Below are 26,772 nucleotides of genomic sequence, written 5' to 3' on the forward strand. Positions count from 1 at the left end.
TCTGTATAAATAAATTGGTATTTTTATCTGCAAAAGCACAGTCAAATTTGACGACTTAGCTGTTGAAAAAAAAAATCAGCTGTTTGGAAGTATTTAATTCTGTAGAAGCAGACGTATATTTAAAAAATATACCCTTGAAATTTATTACAATTTTGCAATTTTTAATTTCTTTTTATCAGCAACCACAATGACATTTTGATATCTACTGCAGATGAGGAGACTTTCTTACTGCCACTCCTTTTCATTAAATTAGCAAGAATCAGGTAGGAGTTCTCTCCATCCTCATTAGTAATGAGCACTCAGATTTCCACACATACACACATAGCACTGTCTAAAAAACAGTGTTATCTGTAGAACCCCAAACGTTTTACCCTTCAGTTAGCACCAGGTATATATAGTTTATGAAGTCTAAAGTGTAGGGAGCATAGATATCTGTAGGACAAGAAGAACCTGTTCTATTGCCCAAAACTGGAAATGAAAGTGCTGGTTTTTTTACTGCTTTCTTATTAGACTTCTAAGACATATTTTAAAAACAATTTTTAAGCTTTTATTTTAAAGAATTAAAGCTACGTCAATACTATAACTTCTAAGTCCCAAACAATAAGAGGAAGAGCCTAACGAGACTCCTCCTCTCCAATATTGTCTCTCTACACAAACAATGATTTTTAAATCTTTGTTAAGAAAGAGAAGCACCCAGATACAGTTAGTGTCTGGTAAGATACAGGTAAATAGTCTGTCTCTAGAACAAAATCAATATTTCAACTTATTTATTCACTACATAATGTCCCTTTTTATCTACCTCCTTCTAACACGCATTGAAATTAGACTGTTTTCCCATCACCCTCCTTTGATATCTCATCCTGTCAGGTCCCAGAATGGCTCTGGCAGCTTCACAAATCTGACTTTGTAAAGTGATTTTTCTCAATGGTTTCCTTGAAAAATCAGGTAGTTGAGGGGATTGCTCAGTTATGTATGTTTGTTTCTGGCCTACTCAGCAGCTGAACTTCTGAAAACACATCTACTTATTTCTTCAGATGGGTCCTTGCAAATATTCACAAGAACAAAGACTCTGTTCCAGACACTGAATATTCTTCTATAGGAATGGCACAAGCTACTTTAAGGATCCTTTAATCCCCTAGAACACAGAAAGAATTAAGGCAGATTAGATTATTCCATACTGCTTCCAAGGTATCATCAGGTTTAATCTAGTGTGATAAAAACTTCCATGTTCCTCTAATTACTGAATAGCATTGGGAACAGTTTCCCATTACATTTAAAAATACCATTTTAACATGTGATATTACCAGCAAGATTAAGCAGCAAAGAAACACATGATGTGAGTGAACACTAAAATGTTTAAACCTGACTGAGTATCAACTTCTATACATCACCTATTTGATGGGAATGGCTTAAACATTTACAATTACAATTTAAAAGCCAGTGAAGCCAGTCACCTCATACAAAGGAAACAGATATTCCTTAAACCCTTAGTTCTGGTATACATGTCATATATTTCTTCCCAGATATTTTCAGAAGCTATTTAAATTTTGTCAGTTTAGGTACACATGAAACTGATAATTCTACACAACATGACATTAAAACAGACAGAAATGCAAGGTTTTTTCCTCAGTCAAATGGACTGACTATTATTTCTTTAAAACTGATCTTGCTATTTAATTTTTACAGCATTTTAATTCTTTCTGCGCCCAAGAACAGATAACAATCTGCCCTTGTGTCAAAGGAGTTCCAGCTGAGTCAAAATTAGGGAAAGAACTAGGATGTTTGAAACAGGAACAGAGTTAAATAAATACATTAAATTTCTGCTTTCATGAACTTTCCTGAGCCAAACACAGTACATCTGTGTACTTAAGAGCAGATAGTGGTTTTACAAGTAAACAAAAAAGCAGATAAGTCTCTATTCACCACCTATGCACTTGAGGACAGTGGTTTTTTTCATATATGAATGTCTATATATTCATATAAAAATGCGGTGATCTCACAGAAAGTGGTATTTGAGACTGATTTTTCACCAAATTAAATTGCATCGGCTGCACTAATTGCAACATTAAATATGCTTAAGGGAACAGAATGAAAGCAGCAATGCTTTCATGGGTTTTGACCCCTCATTTCACTGCCATTGAGGCACCATGGTTACAGATTAATTACCCTCTGCATTAAGCCAAATAATCTCATTCCTGGACTGAGGGTAAAATGAAGACAGCTGCAAGGCTAAGCTCGCTAAAAGAGGTCAGGATGGATTCCTAAAAATCACAACTATTTGGTAACCCCCATACCATTGAGCACCTAAAGAACAGTCTTAAGTTTCAAAGAATACAGCTCTTGTTTACATTCAGAATTTCAAAAGGTTAGTGCAGTCAACCAGCTGTCCCCTTCTGAAATGCAGAAGTCATCAGACTAGACTCTTTCAGCTCACTTGAAAGAAAATCCATTGCAGATTATAGGTATTAAGCCTCTCAAAGATATCTGGTCCCTTGGCAAACGCTGGCTCCCTTCACAGAAGGGGGAAGAAAACAAACCAAAAACAACAAAAAATCAACAGCTATTTTCAGAGGAGGAAATACCAGGACCTTCTGTACTCTCCACAGAACAGAGGGGTAGAAGTACAGCAGGACTGATGGACTGTGCCAGCCATTGATAAGTAGTAAGAATACAGTGGCTATTTTTGACATTTTGGCACTGAAAATAACAATTAATTATCAACTGAATAGTTTCAGCATAGCATCTCAAAGGTTCAGCTACTAAACACCTAAACATAGTTCTTTGATTTGCACTCCTGCTGAGTTTCACCCTGCCCTGAAAAATACTTCTTCACAAAAAACCCTAAGTGAAGCAGTATAAAAATTGATTTTATTTCTCCATTTGCAAGAGAGACAGGTCTTTCTTTGCACATCGAGCACACATTTCATTACACTGCCTCAGGAGGAAGAAACTTCCTTAACAATCTAATGCTGCCCAGAGCACAGCTGCGGCTTTTCAGTCTTGTCAGCTCAATTTTTCCACATTTCACTAAAATCTCAGATGTCTCCCCCATGTTTATTGTCACAGACTAGCCAGAAACAAACACATGGCTGAAAAATCATTCAAACATGATGAGGATGACACATATATGGTGGGCACAGTGTAATCGCTGGGCTTATTGCTGCTCTGGGTTCACCAAGCAATTCTGAGGTACAGAGTCACAGCTCCTACTTCCTGTAGTCATTCATATCAACAAAAAACACACAATTCACCTGAAGAACTGTATCAGCTATAGAGAATTCAACAATATAAAGCATGAGTAAGCTATTTCGTTTACCACTTACACCAGGTAATTTCTCTCCCCTCCCACTACCAAAGCAAGTTATATAAACACCCATAGAAACTACCAATGATTTGTTTATGTATGATTTCACCATGGTGAAATTACAGAGACCGGGCCCCACCAGAAATCCCTGTTTCCCTGTTGTTGCATAGAAGGTGTTTTGATGCTGTCAAAGCAAGAGCATATATCTGGGTCATGGGTAGAAGTGTGATGGCCTGGAAGACTTTTATATAGAGACATTGGATAAAGATATTCTGCTGCAGCTCCATCTCCAACTAAAAGGGAAAGATTTTAGTTCTGCAATTACATGTGACTCAGCAAACACGTGGTCCGTTTTCTAAGTGCTTCATTTTGTCCAAAGTAGGTTTACTTGATTTTTCAACCAGCTTCCACTTTGGTAGTTGCAAATGCAAAGAAAACTTACCTATTTCCTGCAAGGAAACTGACCAGAAATTGACCAAATTCATAAACAACAATAAGAATATGTAAAAGGCTGGAAAAATCAACATTTTGGGTAATATACACCAGCTGGCAGCAAATAATTCTTTTCTTCCTAAGACAGCACATGAAGACAAAACACAGCAGAATTTTTTGACACTTCTCTACTTTTTTTTCCATAGAAACTATTAATCAGTAAACAATCAGTATCAACAAGTAAGATATCAAGAAATTCTGTACACACCTATTTCTTCAGCTTGTAGGATTAATGTACTGATTTCTATATTGCTAAGATAAAAACCAGTAAAAGTAAACATTTAAAAAACCACTGTAATTATGTAAAGAGTAAGATGAGCAAGTAAGGAAAGAGTAGAGAAAACTATAGTAGCACATAAAAATTGCTATTTGATGAAATGTCATATTTATTTTTCAGTATTTCTAAAAGGTACTTGCCTTCCAATGTGATTGAAATAGCAAATAAAATAATATACATCTTAAACCTTTGCTCAGTATTAAGACTGAAGGATGGTATGAAAAATCTTTTTTGCTTTCTGACAAACATATTACTTGACTTCCAAAAAGAGAATATTCACAATCTGACCCTTACAAGACAAATGGTACATCCATTGTGCAAAACTAGACAATAGGAAGAAACACTGCTTTGACAAGTGGCATAAATGACATTTCTTTGTCTGCAGAGTGGTACATCTTATATACATCTTACATCCTTACCTACAGTAAGGAATACTGTCTCTGAACAGTTTTCTATTAAATATAGAAAATAATATTGAGCTCACAATCTCACTGAAAAAGGGATTACAATTTAGGTTAAAATATCCTTATCTTCTGTCCTTGTTGTAACTTAATAAATGAGACACAGGAAAGTGCCAGCATTCTAATTTTTCTAAACACAAAGAACACATTAAAATGTCAAAAGTAACTCCACAGCAAGTCTCCTGGGCAGAAATGCATTATACATAGCATAACAAGCAGAATGCCAACATCACAAAAGATTTTTTTTTTTAGGGTTTTTTTTTTGTTTGTTTGTTTGTTTGTTTGTTTTTTTTAGTTTTTCTGGTCAAACTAAGACTTTCTTTCTGGATTTTTAGTTCATGATCTTAGATCTATGGAGCACCATCGATATTGCCAATGCATTTTTCTCCATTCCTTTGGCAGCAAGGTGCAAGTAACTTCTAGTTTGCTGCATTAGGCACTTTCTTCTAAGTCATCAAAATGAAGCCATCAAGCCAAACACATCCCATGAAATTATGGAGTTGCACCACTGCTTTTAGCACCCACTACACTTATACACAGTCCACAACAACAGCACATAGTTTACAGGTATAATACGGCCACAAGTCTCATCCTAAATACTACATCTGTACCTCAAGTATAAATCCCTACAAGCCATTAACCAATCAAACATCATCATCCACATTGGTAGAAATCAGAAATTTTTTAGGGCCCAGAAAATTCAGACTACAAAACTGTGAATTCTACGCAGGAGAAAAATGATATTTATTACCCTTGCATTTCTGAAAGAATTCAGAAGGCATATTAAGAACCTGCAGGAAAAAAAAAAAAAGTATCCTATTTTCTCTTTAAAAAGTAGCCTACTACCACTCTGCAGAATTCATCTTCAGTTGTGGGGAAGAGAAGGGACACTACTGGACCTTAGTCTGAGAGCTCACAAGTGAGGATGAGCGCTGGCTTCCTGCCAGAGAATGTTACAATGGCTTGGCCAGAGCCAAGAGCATTAACATTCAATGAGCCTCACACTTCAAAGCCTATAAGGAAGGGTTCCATCTACTCTCACATCAGCCTAAATGAAAAACAGCTACTTTCAACATCTGACTATAGCTCAGTGTTCTTAAAACCAAAAAGATCTTAAAAACTGGAAACAAGGATTTTCAACTTTCTCCCACTCCATGCCAGTACAGTAACATCAGACATGTTCCTCTTTATCTTTTCCTTAAGTTTCAGGCTGAGTCATTTACACACCTTTACCTGAAAGGAGGGAAATTATTTTCATATCCCTTAAAAAATAATTACCAAACCCAACAAATGTAAAGAAAATAGCTGACCTTAAAAATACAATCAAGGAAAGCCCAACCATTCTCAAGCTTAATTAAGCAATTCATCATATTTTTATCACTTCCAACTATAGACACATGCCAGATCAACACCTGTACATTCATTAACCAGCTTGAAATAAGCACATGACTTTTATCCTGCTACAAACAACAGATGTGTTATTCTGAAGCCATTGTATTACAGATTGCCTTTTAACACCAGTGGAGTAAGACTGACAAAGAACTGTACTTTTAGAAAAAACAACTCCAACAGCTACTTCTCCACAATTAAAAAATTCTGCCTTTTACAGCCCTGTTCTTTTTACATGCATTTAAGGAGTTGCCATAGTAGAAATATTACAATTGCTATTGAAGCACATCTTGCTGGGTTTATGGTCCCGTTCTCTGCTATTAAGCATTCTGCTTCAATCAAATTATTCAGTGTCTTGTATCTTTGTCATATTTCACATGTGGGCAGAAAAGAATGCACTATCACAAGGAAAAAAAAAAAAGGAAAGGAAAGCTCTGTTTCATATAAGGCTTCTTCCAAGAAGCTGTATTTTGTTGTTTAGACAAAAATTTTGGTATACAGTATTTCAATAGTAATGTTCAAACAATACTCCGAAAACTGTCCTTTTAGCTAAAAGTAGGGAGGTCTCACCAGACAAGATCATCTGGACCATAAACCTTAGTTACTGATCCCAATGACTGCCGTCATGTAAGATTCCCTTTTACAAGCAGCATTCCAGTCAGACTGTTAAGGTGTCTGGAGCCACAAAAGCACTCAAGTGGCCACAGAATAAGATCCTGAGCTTATAACTGTATACTGGGTCTTTTCCCTGAACTCTCAGGGCTGTGAGACTCATTTCTGATGTCACATGAAAACCCTGTATTGTCTTCAGCAACAGTTGAAAAAAACCTACATATAAAGTCTAACACATTAAATCTGCCAAAATTGAAATGTCAAAGGAAATATAAAAGTGGTCAGGAAAACACAAATTCCATAATTTTTACCGAGCTAAATTCATCTTCAAAAATGTTCCACTTTACATTTTGAGAGACTGATTTTAGAGCAGTAATTTTTACTTATGCCAAAGCATGCATATTTAACTGGATAGACAAATTCAAATATATGACCTCTGGCACTACAACCGACCAGAATTATGATTAAGACCTATAATTGTGTCTCAAAGCCATACCAAAATCCATTTTAGATAATGCAGAAAAGGCCGTTCACTACCAAATCATTAACTTTCTGTAATTTTATGGGCATTTGATTAAATGGGTATGATTTTAGACCAAGTTTAGAAGTTACATACAATTATGAAATAATGGTGACAGCTGTGTACTTTCCTCTTCTTAACAATGTTATCAAATAAGAAAAGATTACATACTGCTTTAATGTAGCTTAACTCATCAATTTGTATTTGATTGCAATTAGGCTTGAAGGCACGCTGAGATCTTTCAAAACTATGACCATGACATGATGCAAAAAAGATGGCATCACCACCTGACAAGGAACAAAAATCCATGAGTTGTCCACCTCTGCAACAAGTACTGTGTTCACTCTATTTCAGTACCAATGTATGAAATAAGAGTACAAACTTCAAAAACAAAAAAATCCTCATGATGGAAAGCTCTGTCCTGCAAAGTTAATATTTTGCCTTAGCTAAGCAATTTCACAGGAACCCTGCATTTTATAGTGTACCCTGCTGTTTTGCAAGAAAAGCTAGTCCTGCAAACCTACCTTGTTGGGTCTAACTGATGAATTAACCATAGGTTTACAACAAGTATTAACTGCCAGAGCCAGAACTGCCTTCTGCTGAAGGAGATTAAAGCATAATCTCTTCCCAGTAAATGGCATGTTGACAGCCTTGCATTTTTTAAACTTCCAGAACATGCTGTTGAAAAACTACTTCACCTTCTACACAGCCATTTAAAAACCAAGTGACAACTGAAGACAACTTTTCTACATCTCCAACTCTGTTGTAGAGTTTCAGTCTCCTTCTGTAACTGGATGGCCAATCTGGTACCAAAACTCACTTAGCAACACATACTCGGGTGGAATTTTAACTGGAATTTCTCTCCCATTGATCATTTTCATTTCTCAACTACATAAGAACATAAACCATCACAAGCCACAACACTGTGCTCTTATGAAAATATACACACTCCTCAGAATTATAATTTTCATAATCAGCATCCACATGCCAACTTCAACTTCTTGACATTCTTTCCAACTACTTTTTCAAGGTTGAGGGAGGATTTCAATTTATTATGTTTTTTTTTTTTTACAATTATCCGGAATTAGCTACACTTCATTTCTCATAGTGGTAAGATCTGCTCAAGAAGATAAGACTCCGTTTTAGGGCTCTACACTAAATACCTTGATTCCCATGAATGTTTTGACAGTTTTTAAGCTTTCTGTATCTCTTTTCAGTACGGGTTAATCTGCACAAGCTCATGCAAGATACAAACCTGCACCTGCAAAAGCTGCTTTAGCACTTCCTCTCCATTTTAACTCTTCTTCCAAGGATGCATCACTCCTCAATGTGCATAAAATTAATAATCCAAGTAAATTCACATGACTGCCAGTGAAAGTTGCCATAGACATTTTATTAAATCAGAAGAACCGAACCACAACATACTCCTCCAAATGCTGTATTACAAAGCTTGGTTCATATGGACCAGTACTGTGGAACTCCTAACCAGAAATGTTACCAAAAAAAGTACCCTCCTTCTGCCAATAAAACCCCACTTTAAAGTAAGGAAGTTACTGGATAATTGAAGCAATTTCCTGATTTCTCCCCACATTTGGACACTTTCCCATTCAGAGATTTTCAGTTATTATTTGCTTGTGTGTGTAGCTCCTGCTGTCCCTTACTTCGACTATGTTGCCGGCACACATTTTTTCTTTTCTTTTTACATCTCAGTGAACAATTAAGCCTTAATACATGGAGTGTTTCTGCAAAAGGCCGCTTTGATGCCCATTTTATAGGGGGCGACACTACATAAAGGAAAAAGTCACATTTCCTTGAAAAATGTATATGCTTATATCCTCCAAGAACATGCTTTATAGACCCATTACTATTTATTATGCACTTATTTCTGTGTTATTATTTTAACACAGCAGAGAAATACCATAGTCAAAATTTGGGCTTGATTTACAGATGAAGAACTGGAAATTGGGCAGTCTAAACAGAGAGCAATATCATAATAGATCTGCTCTGTACCCAACATTAATTTCTCATCTGTTTATATCAAGACAATGGGAAAACGTGTCTGTTTTATCTTTTCTCTGCTGAACATATTATACTGACAACATAGACAATATACTATCTCTGAGCCTGTGAGCAGAACGCATAATCCTATCACAACACTGCATGGTCAGATCAGGTTTATTTTTAAGCTGCAATAGATTTTGTTCGTATTTTCTCACACACTTTCAAAGAAAGAAATTATTCTAAATTGCAGTAACTTTTTACACATTTACTAGCATTGAGATAACAGTACAATATCTTAAGGTAAAAAAAAAAAAAAAAAAGGTAAGCCCCGGGTCTATATTCAAATATAGAATCCTAACTGAGATGACAATGTTCAAGTGTTTTTAAATTTTTTGCACTCTATAAGGGAAAACGTTAGCTATTCTCAGTTTCAGCTGTCTGCCTCTCTTTACAACGAAATAGACTATCTGGCTTAACTGCCCTACATTTAAAGCTTACATCTGTCACTGCCTTGTTACATCCCACAAGCTGTGGGTCAAGTTATACAGGAGCATCTTTTTCTCAGCATTAAAAAAAAAAAAACCCAAAAAAAAAAAAAAAAAACCAAAAAAAAAACAGAAAAACACAGAAGCGAACAAAAAAAAATCCAAACAAACAAACAAAAGTCCTCAACCAACACAAAAACCCAAACAAACAAACAACACCATTAGGAGAACGTTCAATCTTGAGACGATCAGGAGCGGGAGCGAGACAGATAAGAGACGATCTTTGCTCTAAACTTAACACCCAGCAAAAGCCGAAATCTGCATTATTTCTCTTCAAAGCACTGAATCAGAAAAGGGAAACAAAGCTGTAAGGAAAACAGCAGACGGTACTCACCCAGTGCCACAGACCAGAGCAGCGAAGAGAGGCAGCACGCAGTAAGCAGCGATTGATTTCATGCTGGCCCTACACGGTTCACTCCATCCCTCACGCCGCTCCTTACACCGATTGTCCCCGCCTCACCAAGGGAGCTGCCCGCCGCTGCCCAGAGGTTCCACCTCCAGCGCAGACAGACAGACAGACGGCGTGAGGCAGGGAACGATCGGGATTTGAGCTCCGGGAGCGACAGTATCGGGAGGCAGCAGAGCACCCAGAGCCCGCCCGGCGCCGCTCCAGCACGGCCCGCAGACTGCGCCAGGACGCGCCCCTTAGGGGCGGCCCGGGAGGCAGCACGGTCTGACGCTCCAAGCTTCATTGCAAGGGAACAGCGGGGCATGGCCCAGAAATCCTAACAGGACGGGGGAAAAAGAAATATTGAGAAAGCTGCAGTAAAAACATCAGCAGTATTTTTCAGTTAGTGTCTTTATGCGATGTGACTGTGAACGAGACAGGTGATGTAAGGGCAGGAGCTGTTCCAAGTCAAGCCACTACGCATAGCCAGGTGTCATTTCTGCAAAGCAGGAACACGCAAGCTACTATTTCAATCGGTTCACCCCATGGCAAGTTGAAGGTAGGAGCAGAAATAGCTTCCAGAATAGGATTTAGAACAATGCCATCTCTAAAAGCCCTTGATCACCTGAAACAATGGACAAGACCTTCAAAGAAATAAACACCCTTTTCACGTTTCCTGTGTTCTCCCGATCTTAATCATAAATTACATAAATCAGCATTGGTTAAACATGTTTTCAGTGTATAGATAATTGCCTGCCTTAACACAAGTTCATCTGATGGCAAATAATATGAAAGTATAACATTTAAACGCGTATCTCTGCAATACCACAAAACCCCAAACTTGTCTGCAAATGAAGAAGTGTGGTCATTACAAGAAAGATATCTGGTCACTCATGTGCTTCTCTGCTCTTACAAAAGGCATCCAGAAACTACATCATACATCACAAGCATAAAATAAAAAATTCCTTAGTTTAAACTGGTTTTTGGTCATTGCATTCAGCTGTTCATTGCAGAGTAATTTTGTATTTCAGAAAACAGAAATTCATTGTTTGAAATGAATGGAAGACTTTTTAAAATTGGTATTGTCCTTTAAGATATGGACATGGTGAATACAAATAAAATTAATAAATTACATCCTTCAATAGCAAACTGAGAATGATGGGAGGTAAAAGAAAAAAAAAAAAGAAAATATAATATACACAGCCAAAAAGGAACAAAAATATTTCACTTCTGACTTTCTGCGTCCCAACTCTAGTAATCTTTTTCAGCACACCTGGCAACACATCCTACTCAATCACATTAATTTAAATCTGTATTTATTGTTACTTTGATGCTATGTACCAGCTTGAATGAACAGTCATGTTACCATGGATACTTATGATAGCACAGTAAAAAGGTCATAAAAAGAACTGTTAGCTTGTCATTTTCTCTTTGAGAAAAAGCCAACCTTTTCAGTCTACCAAGCACTTCATAGTCATGTATCAGCAGCTAACACTTCTTTCATCTTCCTTTTATGTGCATTCTTACAGGGTGGAACAGAGGGTAAGGTCCTGGTGCATCACGGCAGTAAAAAATGCTGAGTGATCTTAAGTAACCTTATGAAATTTTGCAACTTGAGGAACTATTTTTTAATTCTTTTACTGCTCTGCCTCTGTCTTTGGGAAGCAGAGGGGGGGTGGAATAGAGAGGCCTACTGCTGCTTCTTGGTTTCACCTCAAGGAGTTTTACCAGGCTTGCATGGGGGAATATCTGCACAAGTTGTTGAGTGACTTCAGTACAGGTAATCTGCAACTACGGCAGCGCTACATCACCCAGACACAACTTTGTCAGTCTCTGCATAATTTGTCCATCCTATTCAGAACTGACTGAACAATCAGGAACTTTCATGCTTACCAGCACTACTTGCTTTGGTTCTGCTCTGATGTGAATATCCTATAAAGACTGTCACAGCACTGAGCTTGCAAACACCTCAAGAACTCAGGGTACAGGATGTGTAACAAGCTTTCCCAACTCAGGTCAGCCCATGGGGAACCCTCAGCCCACTTGAGCACAGCATGTCCATAGCCAGGCTCAGCAGAGACTGCAGCAATTGCACCCCAAAATACTGAGCTAGACACAGGTTCAAGTGCATCACTGTGAAGACAATGCTTAGCAGTAAATGCATGTAGGAGAGAAGGAAAACCTGCCTTTTTAGAGGCAAATTTCTGTAATTAAGGGCTGGGCATTTAATCTTCAATGCGGTTCTTGTCAGACCTGATTGTACTCCAGCTGCTTGCCTAAAGAAGCAAAAACGAATCCTTTTCCTCCCTCCTATTGGAATAAATGACCTTGATCTTGACAAGTTGGAGTTTTTGTGTTTTGGTTGGTTGGTCAGTTGTTTATTTTAGAGGAGTAATGTGCATCTTAACAATAATATATATATACCAAAAATTGAGAGAATCACTTGCAGATTTTTCTTAGACGTAGACTGTAGTTGATTTATTGTGCTGTGTACACTTAGAGATCAAATATCAATGTGTAACAACTTCAAAGATATCACAGAAACATTCTATATAAACACATAAGACATGCAGAACTCCTTAGAAATATCCCAGTTGTACTCTTGCAATTAATGGCTTTACATTTTTTGGTTCAAATTAATTGACAGTCTTACTAAATAAATAATTACTCCTAGCTTAGCGAGCAAAAGATGATTTTATCTGCCATTAAAAAAACCCCATACATAGGAAATATGGAAGTATTACTGCAAAATTCCAAGGCACTTCAAACACTCGTCACATAGGTTCTTGCAAGTTTAGCTAAATACATCAATAGTGTAGGAATATTATTGCCTGCCTTGGAGAGGAAAATGAACCAACTGTCTCCCTTTGCAAAATACAACACAAGCTTATGCTTGCCAGAGCAGAAATGTCACAGGAACTGCAGGAAAAAAAACCCCAAACTCTCCAAACAACATTTTTAGTGTTAGAGAATTAAGGCATTACTTTATTCCGGCCAGGATGTTGTTTTTGTTCAGAAAATCACAATATGAAAAGACAGTGTCCATAAAGGAGACAGAGGAGTCCTGAAACTTTATACCAGTAAAGGGAGAGGGTCCACTGGGGCACACACCTGTGGGGTTTTCTCTCTCAAGGTCTTGGAGGGCACAGTCTCCTTTTTAAACTCCCAGCTACATACTGCCCTTTTCCTTTCCCCACTGGCTAAGGTACTAGGAAGGTACAGCCTTCCTGAACCGCCTACCACATACTCCCCCCTTAAACATGTCATATTCTCCAGACATTCAGAAAGTCAGACTTGTTTGGACCCATTTTTTTTATTTCAGGAGTCAAATAGTCTGGGTTCTGTAACAAACCTGCTGCTCGAAGTCGGTGGAGACCTTAACACCCATACTCTCACCTATAGAATTGTTTGTAAAGATATTAGAACAAATATTCCCTATTAAAATGATGCAACTTTAGCTAGGGCTTTTGTTCCTCTTTGCCCAGGGGAAAGGGAATGGAAGTTTCTTTACAAGAGACTGTTCCCCGGGCATGGCCTGGGGCCTGGTGAGCTTAACATCTCAATGGACTGGGAGCTGCCAGAGGATGCACAAGAAATAAGCGACCATTAACAAACATCAACATCCAAACATCCTCCCTGATATGCTGGAGACAAGGTCTGGGAAAAGATCAATAAGAGAACTAAGAATGAGCATATAATTAGCATTGAATGCAAAAGGATCAATGACCAATAGGAAGCCAAATATTAAGAATTGTGTGATCTGGGACAAATGAACATTGGACCAATGAATTTCTCTGGGCTTTGTCTGAATAAGTACGTGAAAAATCCAGTAAAGAATCACGTGTGATGGAATGATTTTCTCTGCACAACTCAGGCAACATGTGAATGAAGTTATTTCTGTTGCACATCCAGGCCACAATGATAGGAAAAATATGGGGAAGTTCATGGAGAACTGTCTCCTGTGGGAGGGACCCCACAGCCTCACAGGGAAAGGACTCCTCTCCCCTGAGCCGTGGAAGAAAACCTCGATGATGAATTACCAAAACTCCCATGACTGTAGGTGAGAAGGAGGGAGGGGCTGGCAGTGAAAAGGTGTTTTAAGGGCTCATTTTACTTCTCATTTTCCTCCTCTGATTCTGATAACAAATTCACTTTGCAACTTTCAGTTGCGCCTGTTTTGCCTTTGAAATATTTTCCTGGTCCTTATCTCACTCATGAACCCTTTGTTAATTTTTTCCCCTCCTCTCTGCTTTCCAGCTGTAGCAGGAGGGGTGAGCAAGCAGCTCTGGGGGGGACCCGGTGTTGGGTTAGTGTCAAATCACAACAGTTATATAAGAACATTAAAAGAACCACTCATCTTTTCCATTATGTATCTTACACCAGGTCACCATTCCTTCAGAAAGCTGTGCTCTCTTTCTCCATGAAGAGTTCTGTCCAAGCACACTTCAATCCTCCTCTAAATCTTAACAGATTTGCAGCAAAATCTATTTTAGTTACTTTCAGGGATTATCATCTGATGGATACAACGGGTGACTGCAAGCAACAGAGATCCCCTTAGTTCTAATCTAAAGCTTGACAAATACTGAACACTAAATCCACAAAAAACCAGCACCTTGATACCCTTAAAAAAAAACAAACCTCAAAAAATGCTTTCATTACAAAGCAGAAAACTAATTCCTAACACACTACACAACGCAGCAGGAAAGTTGCAGTACCTCCACTGCAGCTTCCAAGAACACAACACAGCTCTCCTGCATACCATCTCAGCCTCTCTAATAAGGGCAGCAGGTAAGCATCCTTTTCTCCACCCTCCATTGAACCTCATCAGTCTCTCATTATGGCAGTAAGACTTGAAGGCCAGTTCAGAAAGCCCAGGACCATGCTGAGACTTGTAATAAGTACTTACTTCAGCAACCCAGCAAAGCCCATCTGATGACCTAACAGGCTTAAGAAGTAGGTCTGTATGAACCCCATGAAATTCAAGGCCAGGTGCTGCATATGGGTCAGGGCAATCCCAAATACAAGCTGGGCAAAGAATGGATTGAGAGGAGGCCTCAGGACAAGGCCATGAGAACCCCCAGCTCTACAGCAGCTGCACAGTAGGACTGATACAGACCTCCTCCTTGGTGGAGCAGCAGCAGCATAGGCAATCCCTCGAGCTTCCCCTTTTCTTTTCCTAATAAAGGCATTTAAAGGAGCTAATATCATCTCCTGCCCTGATCATTTATAACAATGGGTGTGAGAAGCTCCACACAACCCAGCAATGCACACCTGCGGCCTAGAAAGCCAACCACATTGTGGGCTGCATGAAGAGCAGAGTGACCAACAGGTCAAGGGAGGTGACTTTCCCTTTACTCTGCTCTGGTGAGACCCCTTCAGGAGCACTGTGTGCAGCTCTGGGGCCCCCAACACAGGAAGGACATGGACCTGCTAGAGAGTCCAGAGGGGACCCTGAAGACCCTCAGAGGGCTGGAGCACCTCCAATGTGGAGACAGGTTGAGAGAGTTGGGCTTGTTCAACCTAGAGAAGACTCCAGAGAGGCCTTAAAGCCCCCTCCAGCACATACCTACAGGAGAGCTGGAGAGGTTTACAAGAAAGTGCAATTGTAAGACTTCTTACAATTTTTTAATGAGGAAACTTTTTACTGTGACAGTGTTGCAGCAGCCCTCTTGTCAGAGGGCAGAAATGAGTCAAGACACAGACTTGTTTATCACAGCATGAAAAGAGCCCTGGTTTATTCCTCTTTACAGCTCAGCCATCCTGACTCCAACCATTCAGTGATTCTGGCTCCAACAAGCTCCTACTGTAGGCTTTCCTTGCACCCTCATTGCTGGTTATTTCCTGCTAAACTCCAACTCCAAGGATTAGTTTGCAGACTAGACTGCAGGTTCCAGCCACAGGCTCTAACCACAGCCCCAGACCAACCTCACAGCAGTGATTCTCTCTCCTCAGGAGCCTTCTTCTTCATAATCCTCTTGTTCCCTCTTCCTCAAGGTTCCTCCTACATGATTCTAGCCTCAGTAGTTAACTCACTCCCTTTTGTCACACTTATCTTTATTGGATGTAGCTGTGACTCATTAGGGGTGAAGCTCTATTGGGTAATTAATACAGCAGTTACTTATCAGGGGCCAGGTCACCTGTATTCCCTTCTCCTACATGATAGTAGTAAGGCAGTGGCAGAGGTTGCCCAGAGAAGCTGTAGGTGCCCCATCCCTGAAAATGTCTGAGCCCAGGGTGGATGGGTCTTGAAGCAACCTGATCTAGTGGAAGGTGTCCCTGACCATGGTAGAGGGTTTGGAACTACGTGGTCAATAAGATCCCTTCCAACCCAACCCACTCTATGATTCTACCCAAGTCACATGATTCCATGCCTGATTACAGGTGCAGGGAACAAACACAAAAACTTAAATTCGTGCTTCACAATAATGTATGGCATCACAAGCTCATGAAATATATGCTAGGACAAGAAGACGGGTGCAAAAAAGATATTCCTTGTTCAAAATTACAGAGGAAGACAAGAAGCTGGTCAGATGTAGCATGATCTGGGCATGAGGTTCTGGACAGAAGAATACATTTTATACTCCTCACATAATCCTTGGGGATTGATATATGCACCAACACTCAAATTCAGGAAATGTTGAATATGGTAATGCTGGAGTCTACTATAAATAAGTGGAAGACAAGGTTTCTTCATTTTATTTTAAGGAAAAAAAAAAGAAAAAAAAGTTAAAAAAAAAGAAGAAGAAAAAAAAAAGAAATAGCAGAAGAGCCAGAAAGAGACACCTTCAATCATCCTGAATTATTAAAAAAATATGAATATCGCCCTAATGCCGATATCCAACTATGACGGACAAAAGACTCTTTAACAGTTTAAAGTTAGAAAGCGTATGTTTAATTACGACGCCGGGCAGCATGCGGGATAGCTCCCAAACACACGCGCACCTACAGAAGATCACAGGGTCTTTTTATGTACAGAAGTTTTGAATACCCAAAACACAAATGTATATTCATGACTTTAGTACATCTCATCCCCCACTTCGTATGGTAATTAGCCAAAAACTATTAAGCATGCATGGTTTGTTCTTTGAAATGGGTCGGTGGTCTTGTTTATGGGACAGGGTCTCAAAATGATGAAGTAAGCGAGTCTTCTTCGCTTTGACTTTTTAACCTTTTAGTGTTGTGTGACAACTGAATCCTGTTTTCCCAGGAGTATTTGATTTATGAATTCATTGTCCTTCTTGAAGCCTATTGATTAGTCAGAATACACAAACATAAGTTGACAGGCCTCATGATTTATCAGTTCCTTAAATCCGGCTTCTGCTTATCAAAAGGGAAGTCTATCTGTCTTACTTCAGCAATATCTGGTTTAACTAAAATCTTTAATTCTTCAAAATTAATGTTTCAATCTGAGCCGAGCTAGATCCGCGCCGGCTAAGCTGAGCTCCAGCAGCGCCGGGCGGGGCACAGGATCGGAAACGCTGGCTGCCGGCAGAACACCGCCCGGGAAACCAATCGCACTGTTCTCCTTGCGCCATCACAGAACACCTTCCATGGAATTCACGACCGGGGGCACCGGCACGACCCCGTTCCAGCCTCCGCCGCGGCCCCGCCCGCCCCCGCCGGCCCCAGGCCGGGGCGGGCACTGCCGGGCCCGCGGGGCCGTGGGCGGGGCCGCCGCCGCTTCCTCCGCGGGGCTCCAGGGCGGGCGGGCTCGCCATGGGGCAGTGCCTTCCCTGCTTCGGGGGCGCCGTCAAGGACGTGGTGGAGACGCCCGACCCGGTGAGTGTGGGAGCGCGGCGGCGGCCCCGGGGCCGGGCCCGAGCCCCCGTCCGTTCCCTGTCCTTCCCTTTCCCCCGTTGTTTATCAGTGACGCCCGGTGTCGCCGCGCTGAGGGTGAGCGCGGGGGCGGTGACCTCCCTTCCTCAGCATGGAGGCCAGGCCGCGGGGCTGTGGTTATGCCCCGGGAGGCAGCGGCTCTGCCGGGGAAAGGATGCCCGTCCTTCGGCCCCCGGCCTGGGCTGGGGAGAAGTGTTGGGCCGAGGCCACCCTGAGCACCCCGCAGCGTGGGGCCTGGCGCCCCAGAACCTGCTGCTGCCCTGGCCCACCGATCACCCGTGGGCACTTCTGTGGCTGTGTGGAGACCCGTACACGCGTGAGACGTGTTAGTGCTTAACTGTGGCCAGCATGACCCCCATTTTTACAAGAAATAGGAAAAGATGGGCTTTTTTCTCCAGTGCTCGCTTCTAACTAGCTTCCACTGCATGACATTTTTCCTGGGTAAGAGCTCGTCTCTGTGCTTTGTGCCCCTCATCTGAGGATTTTATGGGGGAAAAGAAAAGGAGCCTGCTCTGCCTGGAAGAGCAAGCATTCCCCTTTCCAGACTCTAAAAGCACGTTTTACTGAGTGCCATTTCACCTCAGTCTGGATTGTTTTGAGTGAAGGTGCAGAACAGCTGAATAGCGGTTTCTGACTCTGTATATGTCAGCAGCTGCTCTTCTGGCATATTAGTCACTAAAAACACTTCGTTCTTGTAGGCTGGCAATGCAGGGGAAGATGATACTAATTGACTTGAAGTTGACATTTTGTGGGAGTTAGTATCACAGATTTGAGTCGTACTTAAAAATGAAGACTTTGAAAAGAATGCTAAGGCTATACTGAAGTAGAATTTCACTGTCCTTATATCTAGGAAATAAAAAGAAGACAACTAGCAGAAGCCGCTGAAAAGAGGCAGATGGAGGTAATGTCTGATAAAATGTCATTTATTGAAATTATTTTTAGATAACTGATTTTTGGGGAAAATGGCTTGGTTTCTCTGGTAACACTGGATATTGTCTTCGGATTGTGGGAATTGTCATTGAGTACTTTCCTGGTATTATTACTGTTGTGCATTTATACCTTTTTTATATATATTAAGAATTTCACAGCTAGGTAGGTGCTCTAAGACCATTGCAAAATAACTGAGCTGGTTTGGATGGAAGATACTTTAGTGTATAAAACAACCTAAGAACTGGAAGAGCAAGTTCAACATTATTTTATCCTTGTTCTAAGACTTGAAAACAAGAGATAGAGAAGTGTTGAAACCAGAGTGGTCAAACAATTGTTGCAGGGGCAATTTCAAGTGATACTGCACTTCGTACTTTTCTTAAAAATGCAGGTTGTATGCACTTGCAAGTTCTGTTGATCAACAAGGCAACAGTTTAAACATGTTTATCAGCTCAGATTCCAGCAAAGATGTAGTATTAACTTAGTCTTTTGTCTTTTTAAGGTTTCCAAGCTTTAACTGCTTTGATATCTTTAGAGTTAGGAGAGGTAGGATACTAATGTTCTAGCAGAACAGCCAGCCTGGTTTTTTTTCCCCTTACATACCTCTGAAAAAGGCTTATAGCAAATACTCTTTATTTATTGTAGATTTTGAATGGTGTGTCATAGAGACCACAGCTGAACTGTGAAGAGAAAGGATTGTTATTTGTGTGAATGTCAGTGACATTACATATTGAATTAGGAATTGACCATTATGCATGAGGACCATGTTGACCTGGTTTGAAGGGGGTTTGGTAACTAATTGGAGTGACAGGATGCGTTAGACTCCTTAAAACTCTTGATTTTGTGTCATTCTCTGCACTAAAAGCAATCCACGTGCTATTTTCAGTCACAAATGGGTTTCAGTCACAAAGAGATTTTTAGGCATAACTGTAGGAAATAGCTAGCTCTTAACTGGCTAAAAAGCTTTCCTCAGAGGAAGAAGAAATGAAGCAACTAGGGTTGTGCATGTCCTTTAAGCTTTGTGGGACCCGTGATGCTGCCAAAGAAAAATGGAACTATCACTCTCTGTTACTTTTTGTTTTCTTGGAAGACAGAGAGATAAAACATCTACCAGGATTTTTCAGGACTATCTTTGAGGTCATTTTAGTCTCTGAATGTTGGGTAATGGAGATATCTTGCAAGCAGCCATGTTTGGTTTTGCCTTAGTGAGGGGACAAGAGAATAGATCAGATGTCCTTTCTTCTCTGCTTAGTGTTTTCCTGTACATGCCTCTTAGCTGCTCATTATCCCTCCTGACATCATGTGAGTTGTTCTTCCTTTTGGGGTGCTGGAGGCAATTTGGGTACCTGGCTCACTTGGAAGGGCAGTTTCCTAAGAGGCAGAGAACATATGGTCTAAGTAGGTTGGTATTTGGTGGTAAGATTTGTCTTAGTACCCCACTGAGAATTGAGCTTATTGTTCGGATTGAAATTCAGGTGAGAACATTGCTGTTTTGCCTTGGAAGATTTTCGTATCTTTTATATAACTTCTGCTATGTTACAATAACCCTAAACTTAGGTAAGAATCAGTTTTTAAAACATTTTCTTCTTTTTTCTATTTCTTTTCCATGGTGTTTACTGTCTGTAATTCTGATACTCCTGCCATCTAGTCTAGATCATCATTTAACAGTTCCCACAAGGATGTGAAGCAGGCAATTCATGACAGATTTTTCATTTGGTACTCCTGCTACCCACACGCCCTGGGACATTTTGAAGGGTAGACTATCGTACAAGGTATTTCTCACGGATCATAGTTTAAATGTTGAACTTCTTCACAGCCAGGGCTAGCACTACTAACACAGCTCTTTTTCTCCCCTGTTCATGAGGCCCTGACACTGAAAAAACTACAAAGTGAAAATTTGTGGACTTTTTAGAAGGGAAGTTCTGGTTCTGTATCTGAGTATTAAATATCTTCAGCTGGATGTAGTAACAAAGTGAAACAAAACCACCCTCACCTATGGGACCAAGAGTTCACAGAATGAGGAAATATCCTGAAAGGTCTACCTTGATATAACAGTAGCATTTCTGAGTGCTTCAGTCTTTTCATGCAAACCACAGTTCATAAAATAGTGTTGCCAACACTTGCAGTTTGGTTTCTCTCTAAGGTAACTTGGTCTTACTCAAATGTGCTTTCTGCCAGGCTTCCTCTCGAGGTATTAAGAATGTTTACTCTGTAGAGCAGAAGAAAAAGAAACAGGAAGAAATAGAAAGAAGAGTTGCAGCTTCACGTCCTGGAGGAGAAGGAGGACTGAGAGTAAGTTTAAAAAAGAAACAATATGATTCAACTGTCCATGTATTCACTGTGAAAATCCTGTTTTGTCACTTAGAAGATTGAATAGCTTGAGGAAAAACCAAGAGGAAGGGAAATGGAATAGAAATGGAAGCATGTGTCATTATCCTGCAGTGTTCTTAATGAGACTTCATCACTCAGACAGAAAGACAGCACGGGTGGCAGAGAGCTTTTTTTTCCCCCCCCCTCTTCTTCCCAGTTTCTACATCTGTGATGCATCAGTTTTAGAGGTCTCAGCACTGGGGGCCTCATCTCTGTGTTACCCTGTACTCAGTGCCAGTTGAGATTGTCTCACTTCCTTCATAACTTACAGAAAACACTTGAACTAAGTAGGGTGGTGGTTTGGGGGTTATGTATGTGTCTCTCATTACAAAAGAAACGTGCAGTGTTGGCATAAATATGGATGAAGTTTATTACTATTGCTATTCTAATGTGAACTTAACCTCAGAAGGCCAGGCAGAGAATGAATGAAGAATTACAATCTCTCCAAAACAATAGATGTATCTGATCACTGAAACTCAGGCTCCATAAACCTTCATCTTTTGCCCTCATTATCTTATATGACTCAGGAGGCAGGAGCTTGTATAAGTTGATATACTGCATGTCCATTACTTCCTGGGGTGAAAGGTGAATTGGGAATTTAAAGGTGAATGGAGAATTTATTGTAGTTGGACAACGTTATGGTGTTTGTTTGGTTTAGGATTTTTTCCTGTCTTACCTTCCTACAAACCTGTGGTGTGTTTTGTTTGTTTCTTTAGTGGCAGGTTGGATAACACATGACTTCTGAACAGATGATTGATGTTTTACTGCCAATAACTCGTTGGTTTCTGCAGCCAAGTGGTACTTACTCATCATGTGGCTTTTGCTATTTACATCTGAAAACTCAGCAGTACTTTGCCATTGAGGGACAACGGATGTGGAAACATTCACAAAAAAACTTAAGAACTAATTCTGAACACTACGGTTTTGCCAATTTTGTTTGTTTGTTTTTCATGCATGTTTTATTGCTTCCCTTTGAAGACTTCCTGTCAGCTGGAAGTGGCCTCCTTGTGTGCAATCAGTCAATATGTGCATACTGGCTGGTCAGTTGATGTCTGTCTGTCTGTCTGTGTATGACTGGCCTGAGCAAGCTCAGGTGCCCACATGTTGGTTTTGGTGCTTATTTCAAGCTCAACAATTAAACTTTTCTCCAAGTCCTCATGTAGAAAGTTTTTCATATATGTATGTATTTGAATATGCAGATGACAGCATTTCTTTTCTGTTTCCTAATGACTCTTGGACTGCTTAGGAATTTAGTGCCTTTTTCAAAAAAAGAAAAGTAGAGTCCTCGCAAATGGAATAATTTTGTGACTAGTTAAAAGAAAATAGAAACCTTTATAAATCCAGTGCACTTAGATCAAGAATGCTGTTTTATTATGTATGTAATAATTGTTCTCATTTTCTCATGTGGATTTCTTTGGGGTCTGTAAGTATTTATAATGAATACTAAAAGTTAAACATGAAATTAAAAATCTTGTTATTAGTTGTTTTCATTTATTACCACAAGAGGGCAATGCTGCCCTTCTCAGCAGCATTGAAAACAAATCACTAAGCCATCTCTTTGCCAGTTCATTTCCAAAAGTTTCTGTGTTACTTAGGCGTACTACTTACGGTGCAAAAACATTTTCTTTTCCCCAGAGAGCAGTATGCATATTACACATAGGCTCAGTACTGCAATTACCTCATGTCTGACCTAGTCAAAACTATAGAGGCTTTTTTTTTTTTTTCCACCCCTTGTACTATGTATTTTGTCTTTCCCATCTCAGTGCTGCCCAGTGTTTGCCTGGGAGTGCAGTCTTGACACAGTTTCTTGGCTTAGCCTTCAGAACTGAAGGGAGAACTTTCAATATTAACGTAATGGTGTTTGAGCTGAAAAAAAGCTGTGTCCTTGGCTGAAGACTGCCTTCAGTTTCCTTTGATTCCTGGCAATTGCTCCCTTCAGTGTGTTAACTGGTCATAATTTTTTTTAAAGTCTAATGAAAGTGCATTGAGTTATACAAAAGTATCTCAGACATAAATTTGAAATGAGAATTTCAATCTAACATCACAGGTGTTAGTACAAGACACTTAAGCAGCACTTGCACTTATAGTTGGTCACTTGGGGACTTCAAACATTTTTCTCTTCATTCTCTGTCATACTGCTTCCCCAAGAGTGCAAGGGGAGCGAATAACCACGTCTCTTGTCATCCAATCCCCTGCTTGCATTAGTGCCATGAACACTTTCATTTAAAGCCATTAAAGAACCTAGAGAAACTAATCACACTATTCTCTCCCTCCATCCTTTATGTAAAAGCCAGAGCGGTCTGTGCTATTTAAGAGACATAGTATGGAATGTCAGATTTATTCTTTGGCTAAGGAACCACATCAGAGGCTGTAGGAGTGTGTAGTTGTAGATTATGAATCACCTACAAAGCTGTTTTAAAAGATATTCCTATACCATACACATCCAATTGTCCAAATGGCCAGGCTCGACTGACTGGGAATTATTTGGGTAAATAAAAACACTTACTGTTGGTTTAAGTTTTTGTTTCAGTTGAGGGTGAAAGCAGCAACTACTGCATATTAGTAGTGTACAACTGACACGTACCACTAAACAGTAAGGCTGAGAGCCACGTAGATTAGAGCTGCTCTCTTCTTAGAGATGTGTTCCCTGTCTTTCTTATTGCTTAGTGCAGCACTAAGTTAACACGAACCACAACAGGAATTTTGTCTTTATTTCCCCCAATTCTAGATGTTTACTGCACCTCAGAGGCTGTTAAAATGCACCTTTTCATGTAGATTACCTAGACAGTTGATACTTTGTTTACATCAGTACAACTATTTTTTTTTTTTAATCATCAGAAAGCATAGTCTTGCACTTCAAAAACTGGGAGGCCAAAGCCCAGTGCTAGTAAACTGGACTGAAAAACTGACTATCCATGACTCTTACTGCAACAAAGATCACGCTATCACAAAGTGAAACCATTTGCCACTCCATATGGTTAATATAAACAGATTATGCTAGAGAGAGAGTGTTTGTAGTGTTTCAGATATCCTGAAACTTGGGAAGACACAGAAGCTGTGTCTCCGCAAGGGTGGGCAGCAGCACAGTGGGCCCTGAGGAACACAGATGACTTCAGCATTTGGCACAGTGTCAAGACTAAATGCTGGAGACACAGCTCATCAGGCACAAGCAATGCCAGCAGTTTTTCCAGAGTCTGGGAAAACCTGTCTAGCCCCATCAACATTTGTGTGATCCCTCCTGTCTGTTCCACCTTACCCGAGTCAACATTCCACAAGCTAAGGAAGGAGGAGACATAGCAAAGCAGCAGCACTGCGCTTCCTTCTCTTGTCAGGTACTGCCAGGCTGCTGCCAAGGAGGCAGTACAACATGTAAACCCAAGAAGAACCATGCCCTTGTCAGCATCTCTAGGAGATGCTTCTGTAACTCTGGGGTGTGGCAAACAGCTCATCTTCCTGATCAAATGTGAACACATGTAATGAATTTGGGATTGAGTCTTCAGTTACAAGGAAGTAACTGAAGTTACTTCCCACACATACATTGCCTTCTCATTTCACTCATGCCCACCAACAACCCTTTAACTAGCTGTCATAGATTTTCCATATCTTCTCTAAATTGCTGTTGGAAAAAAAAAGGTGGTACTGAAAAGGAAGGAGCAATTATCACTATAATAAAGATGAAAAAAAATCCTATCCTCAATCAGTGATGTAAATAATCCTGCTTGGGAAAAAAGATCTCCAGGTAATGCACGAATAGTAAGGTGACAGAATGCACTTCCTATAATGAGCAGTAACAGATACCACAATTACATTTCCAAACTAATTTTGAAGGGCTTCCAGCATGATGAGTCATATTTGACATCATACAATAATGTTTTTTGTAAATAATTATACATAATTTATCCATTTTGAGATTAAGCACAGTTTATTCACAGGCAGCTCCCATGGGGTTTGTCTACGAGGACTTTAAGAAAGGGCTTTATTGCAACTCCTATCACTTAAACTTTTTAGGATTTCAGCCTCCTCAACATTCACAGTCAGCCAATTTTCACAGCAAAATAGTTAGTTAAAATCACTGCCTCATGGAAAATGACCTAAATCTGTTCTGCCCTCATCACTGCTACAAGGGCTATATGCCTTTGAGCAAGATTCTGCTGCTCAGCTTTAGCTTTATAAATTGAGCTATAGGTTCCTAACAAATGTTTTTTACATCAGGTTGTTACAGCAGCCCCCTTGTCAGAGAGTAGAAATGAGCAGAAACACAGGTGTCTTGTTCATCACAGAATGAAAAGGGCCCTGGTTTATTCCTCTTTACAGCTCAGCCATCCTGACTCCAACTATTCACTGACTCTGCAGCAAGCTCGTACTGTAGGCTTCCCTTTCAGCCTCTCACTGCTGGTTATTCCCTGCTAAACTCTGACTGCAGGTATCAGTGTGCAGACTCTGACTGCAGGCTTTTACCCAGCTAGACTGTGGCTGCAGGTTCCAACAGCAGGTTCTAACTGCAGCTCCAGACTGACCTCACAGCAGTGATTCTCTCTCCCCAGAGTCCTTCCTCATGATCCTCTCATTCCCTCTTCCTCAAGGTTCCTCCTCCTTCATGATTGCCTCTCACCAGCTCACCTACTCCTTTTTATCACACTTATCTTCATTGGATGTAGCTGTGATTCATCAGAGGTGAGGGTGTTTTGGGTACTTAGCAGGGGTGAGGTCACTTGTATTCCCTTCTCCTACATCAGGGGGTACTGGCAATACTTTAAAATAAAATCCTATGGTCTCCCATTTTGCAACTGGCAAAGTTGAAGTTTTAAGTCAGGAAGTGTTTTAATGTGATTTTTAAAGAGACATTGGAGTACCCTGAAATAAAAAGAGACTATTTTGATAGGTAGAGTCCAAGCACATAAAGGGGTTCATGTTTAGTTTAAAATCTTGATTTGGATTTACTGGGTCTGTTGAAGTTTACTATTAAAATAAACTTACGAATACCTTTTCTTATAATTATCTGCTCTGATTTATTAATATGTAAACACCTTCAAATATTTGAAAAACCAATATAATAATAACTACACAAACTTAGTCTTGGATAATGAAAATAAAGATCTTGGAAGTCTTTTCAACCTCAATGATTCTGTGAAATCCAATTAATTATATTTTAAAAACTAGCCATTATTTTAAAATAAACATCTCACATTTCCACGAGTGATTTTTTTCCCTTCCCTTTTTATTTGAAAACAGATTTCTCAGTGGTTATATTAAGATCATGATTTTTTTTCAGCTATGCTATGTTTTTTATAAAATGATGTTGCTTATGGTCTGTTTTCCGCTCCCTTATGGAGGACATATGACAACTTCTGTGACAACTGGGACTTCCTATGGCTTTTCAAAAGATCTATTGCTTGAATATAGGTTTAATCTTCCTAGAAAGTGTTTCAAAATAAGAATAAAAGGCTGCAACTTTGGAATTATGTCCTGCTACTTTGTCTGCTGCACCAAGTCACTGTGAACTGTTTGTATTCAGCAGGTACTTTCAGATGGTGAGGTAGGCCTTTTCCACAGAAGTGAGATACAAGGTGCTGATTTTAGTAAGGCATGGAACATGAAAGATGGTCTTGATCCTTTCCAGTCCATAGACATTTTGCTGTTAATTTTGAAG

At 39.9% G+C, this 26,772-nt stretch overlaps 2 protein-coding genes across 2 annotated transcripts in view; one reads left to right on the forward strand and one right to left on the reverse strand.

Annotated features, from left to right (window-relative positions):
- LUZP2 (leucine zipper protein 2) overlaps nucleotides 1–10,191 on the reverse strand; it is an 88,139-nt gene extending 77,948 nt beyond the window's left edge. The window contains exon 1 of the mRNA XM_066187469.1: nucleotides 9,936–10,191. Coding sequence (XP_066043566.1) covers nucleotides 9,936–9,997 — 62 coding nt within the window. The 5' untranslated portion in view covers nucleotides 9,998–10,191. The remainder of the gene's footprint in view (nucleotides 1–9,935) is intronic.
- Nucleotides 10,192–17,641: 7,450 nt separating this feature from the next.
- Nucleotides 17,642–24,200, forward strand: SVIP (small VCP interacting protein). The gene is made up of 4 exons (XM_066187481.1): nucleotides 17,642–17,768; nucleotides 18,676–18,726; nucleotides 20,931–21,044; nucleotides 21,839–24,200. Exons 1-4 carry the CDS (start codon nucleotides 17,706–17,708, stop codon nucleotides 21,851–21,853), a joined length of 243 nt encoding a protein of 80 aa, XP_066043578.1. The 5' UTR covers nucleotides 17,642–17,705; the 3' UTR covers nucleotides 21,854–24,200.
- Nucleotides 24,201–26,772: the final 2,572 nt, after the last annotated feature.

The sequence above is a fragment of the Chamaea fasciata genome, unplaced genomic scaffold (assembly GCF_029207755.1).
Source record: "Chamaea fasciata isolate MVZ Bird 193981 ecotype frontalis unplaced genomic scaffold, bChaFas1.0.hap1 SCAF_7, whole genome shotgun sequence".
Taxonomy (NCBI): Eukaryota; Metazoa; Chordata; class Aves; order Passeriformes; family Sylviidae; genus Chamaea; species Chamaea fasciata.

What these genes read in the sequence shown, in the direction of transcription:
- SVIP (XM_066187481.1), top strand. Translation starts at nt 17,706, where the DNA reads ATGGGGCAGTGCCTTCCCTGCTTCGGGGGCGCCGTCAAGGACGTGGTG. An exon ending in TGGTGGAGACGCCCGACCCG is followed by an intron (nt 17,769 to 18,675) that starts GTGAGTGTGGGA and finishes CCTTATATCTAG; the next exon opens with GAAATAAAAAGAAGACAACT. An exon ending in CTGAAAAGAGGCAGATGGAG is followed by an intron (nt 18,727 to 20,930) that starts GTAATGTCTGAT and finishes GCTTTCTGCCAG; the next exon opens with GCTTCCTCTCGAGGTATTAA.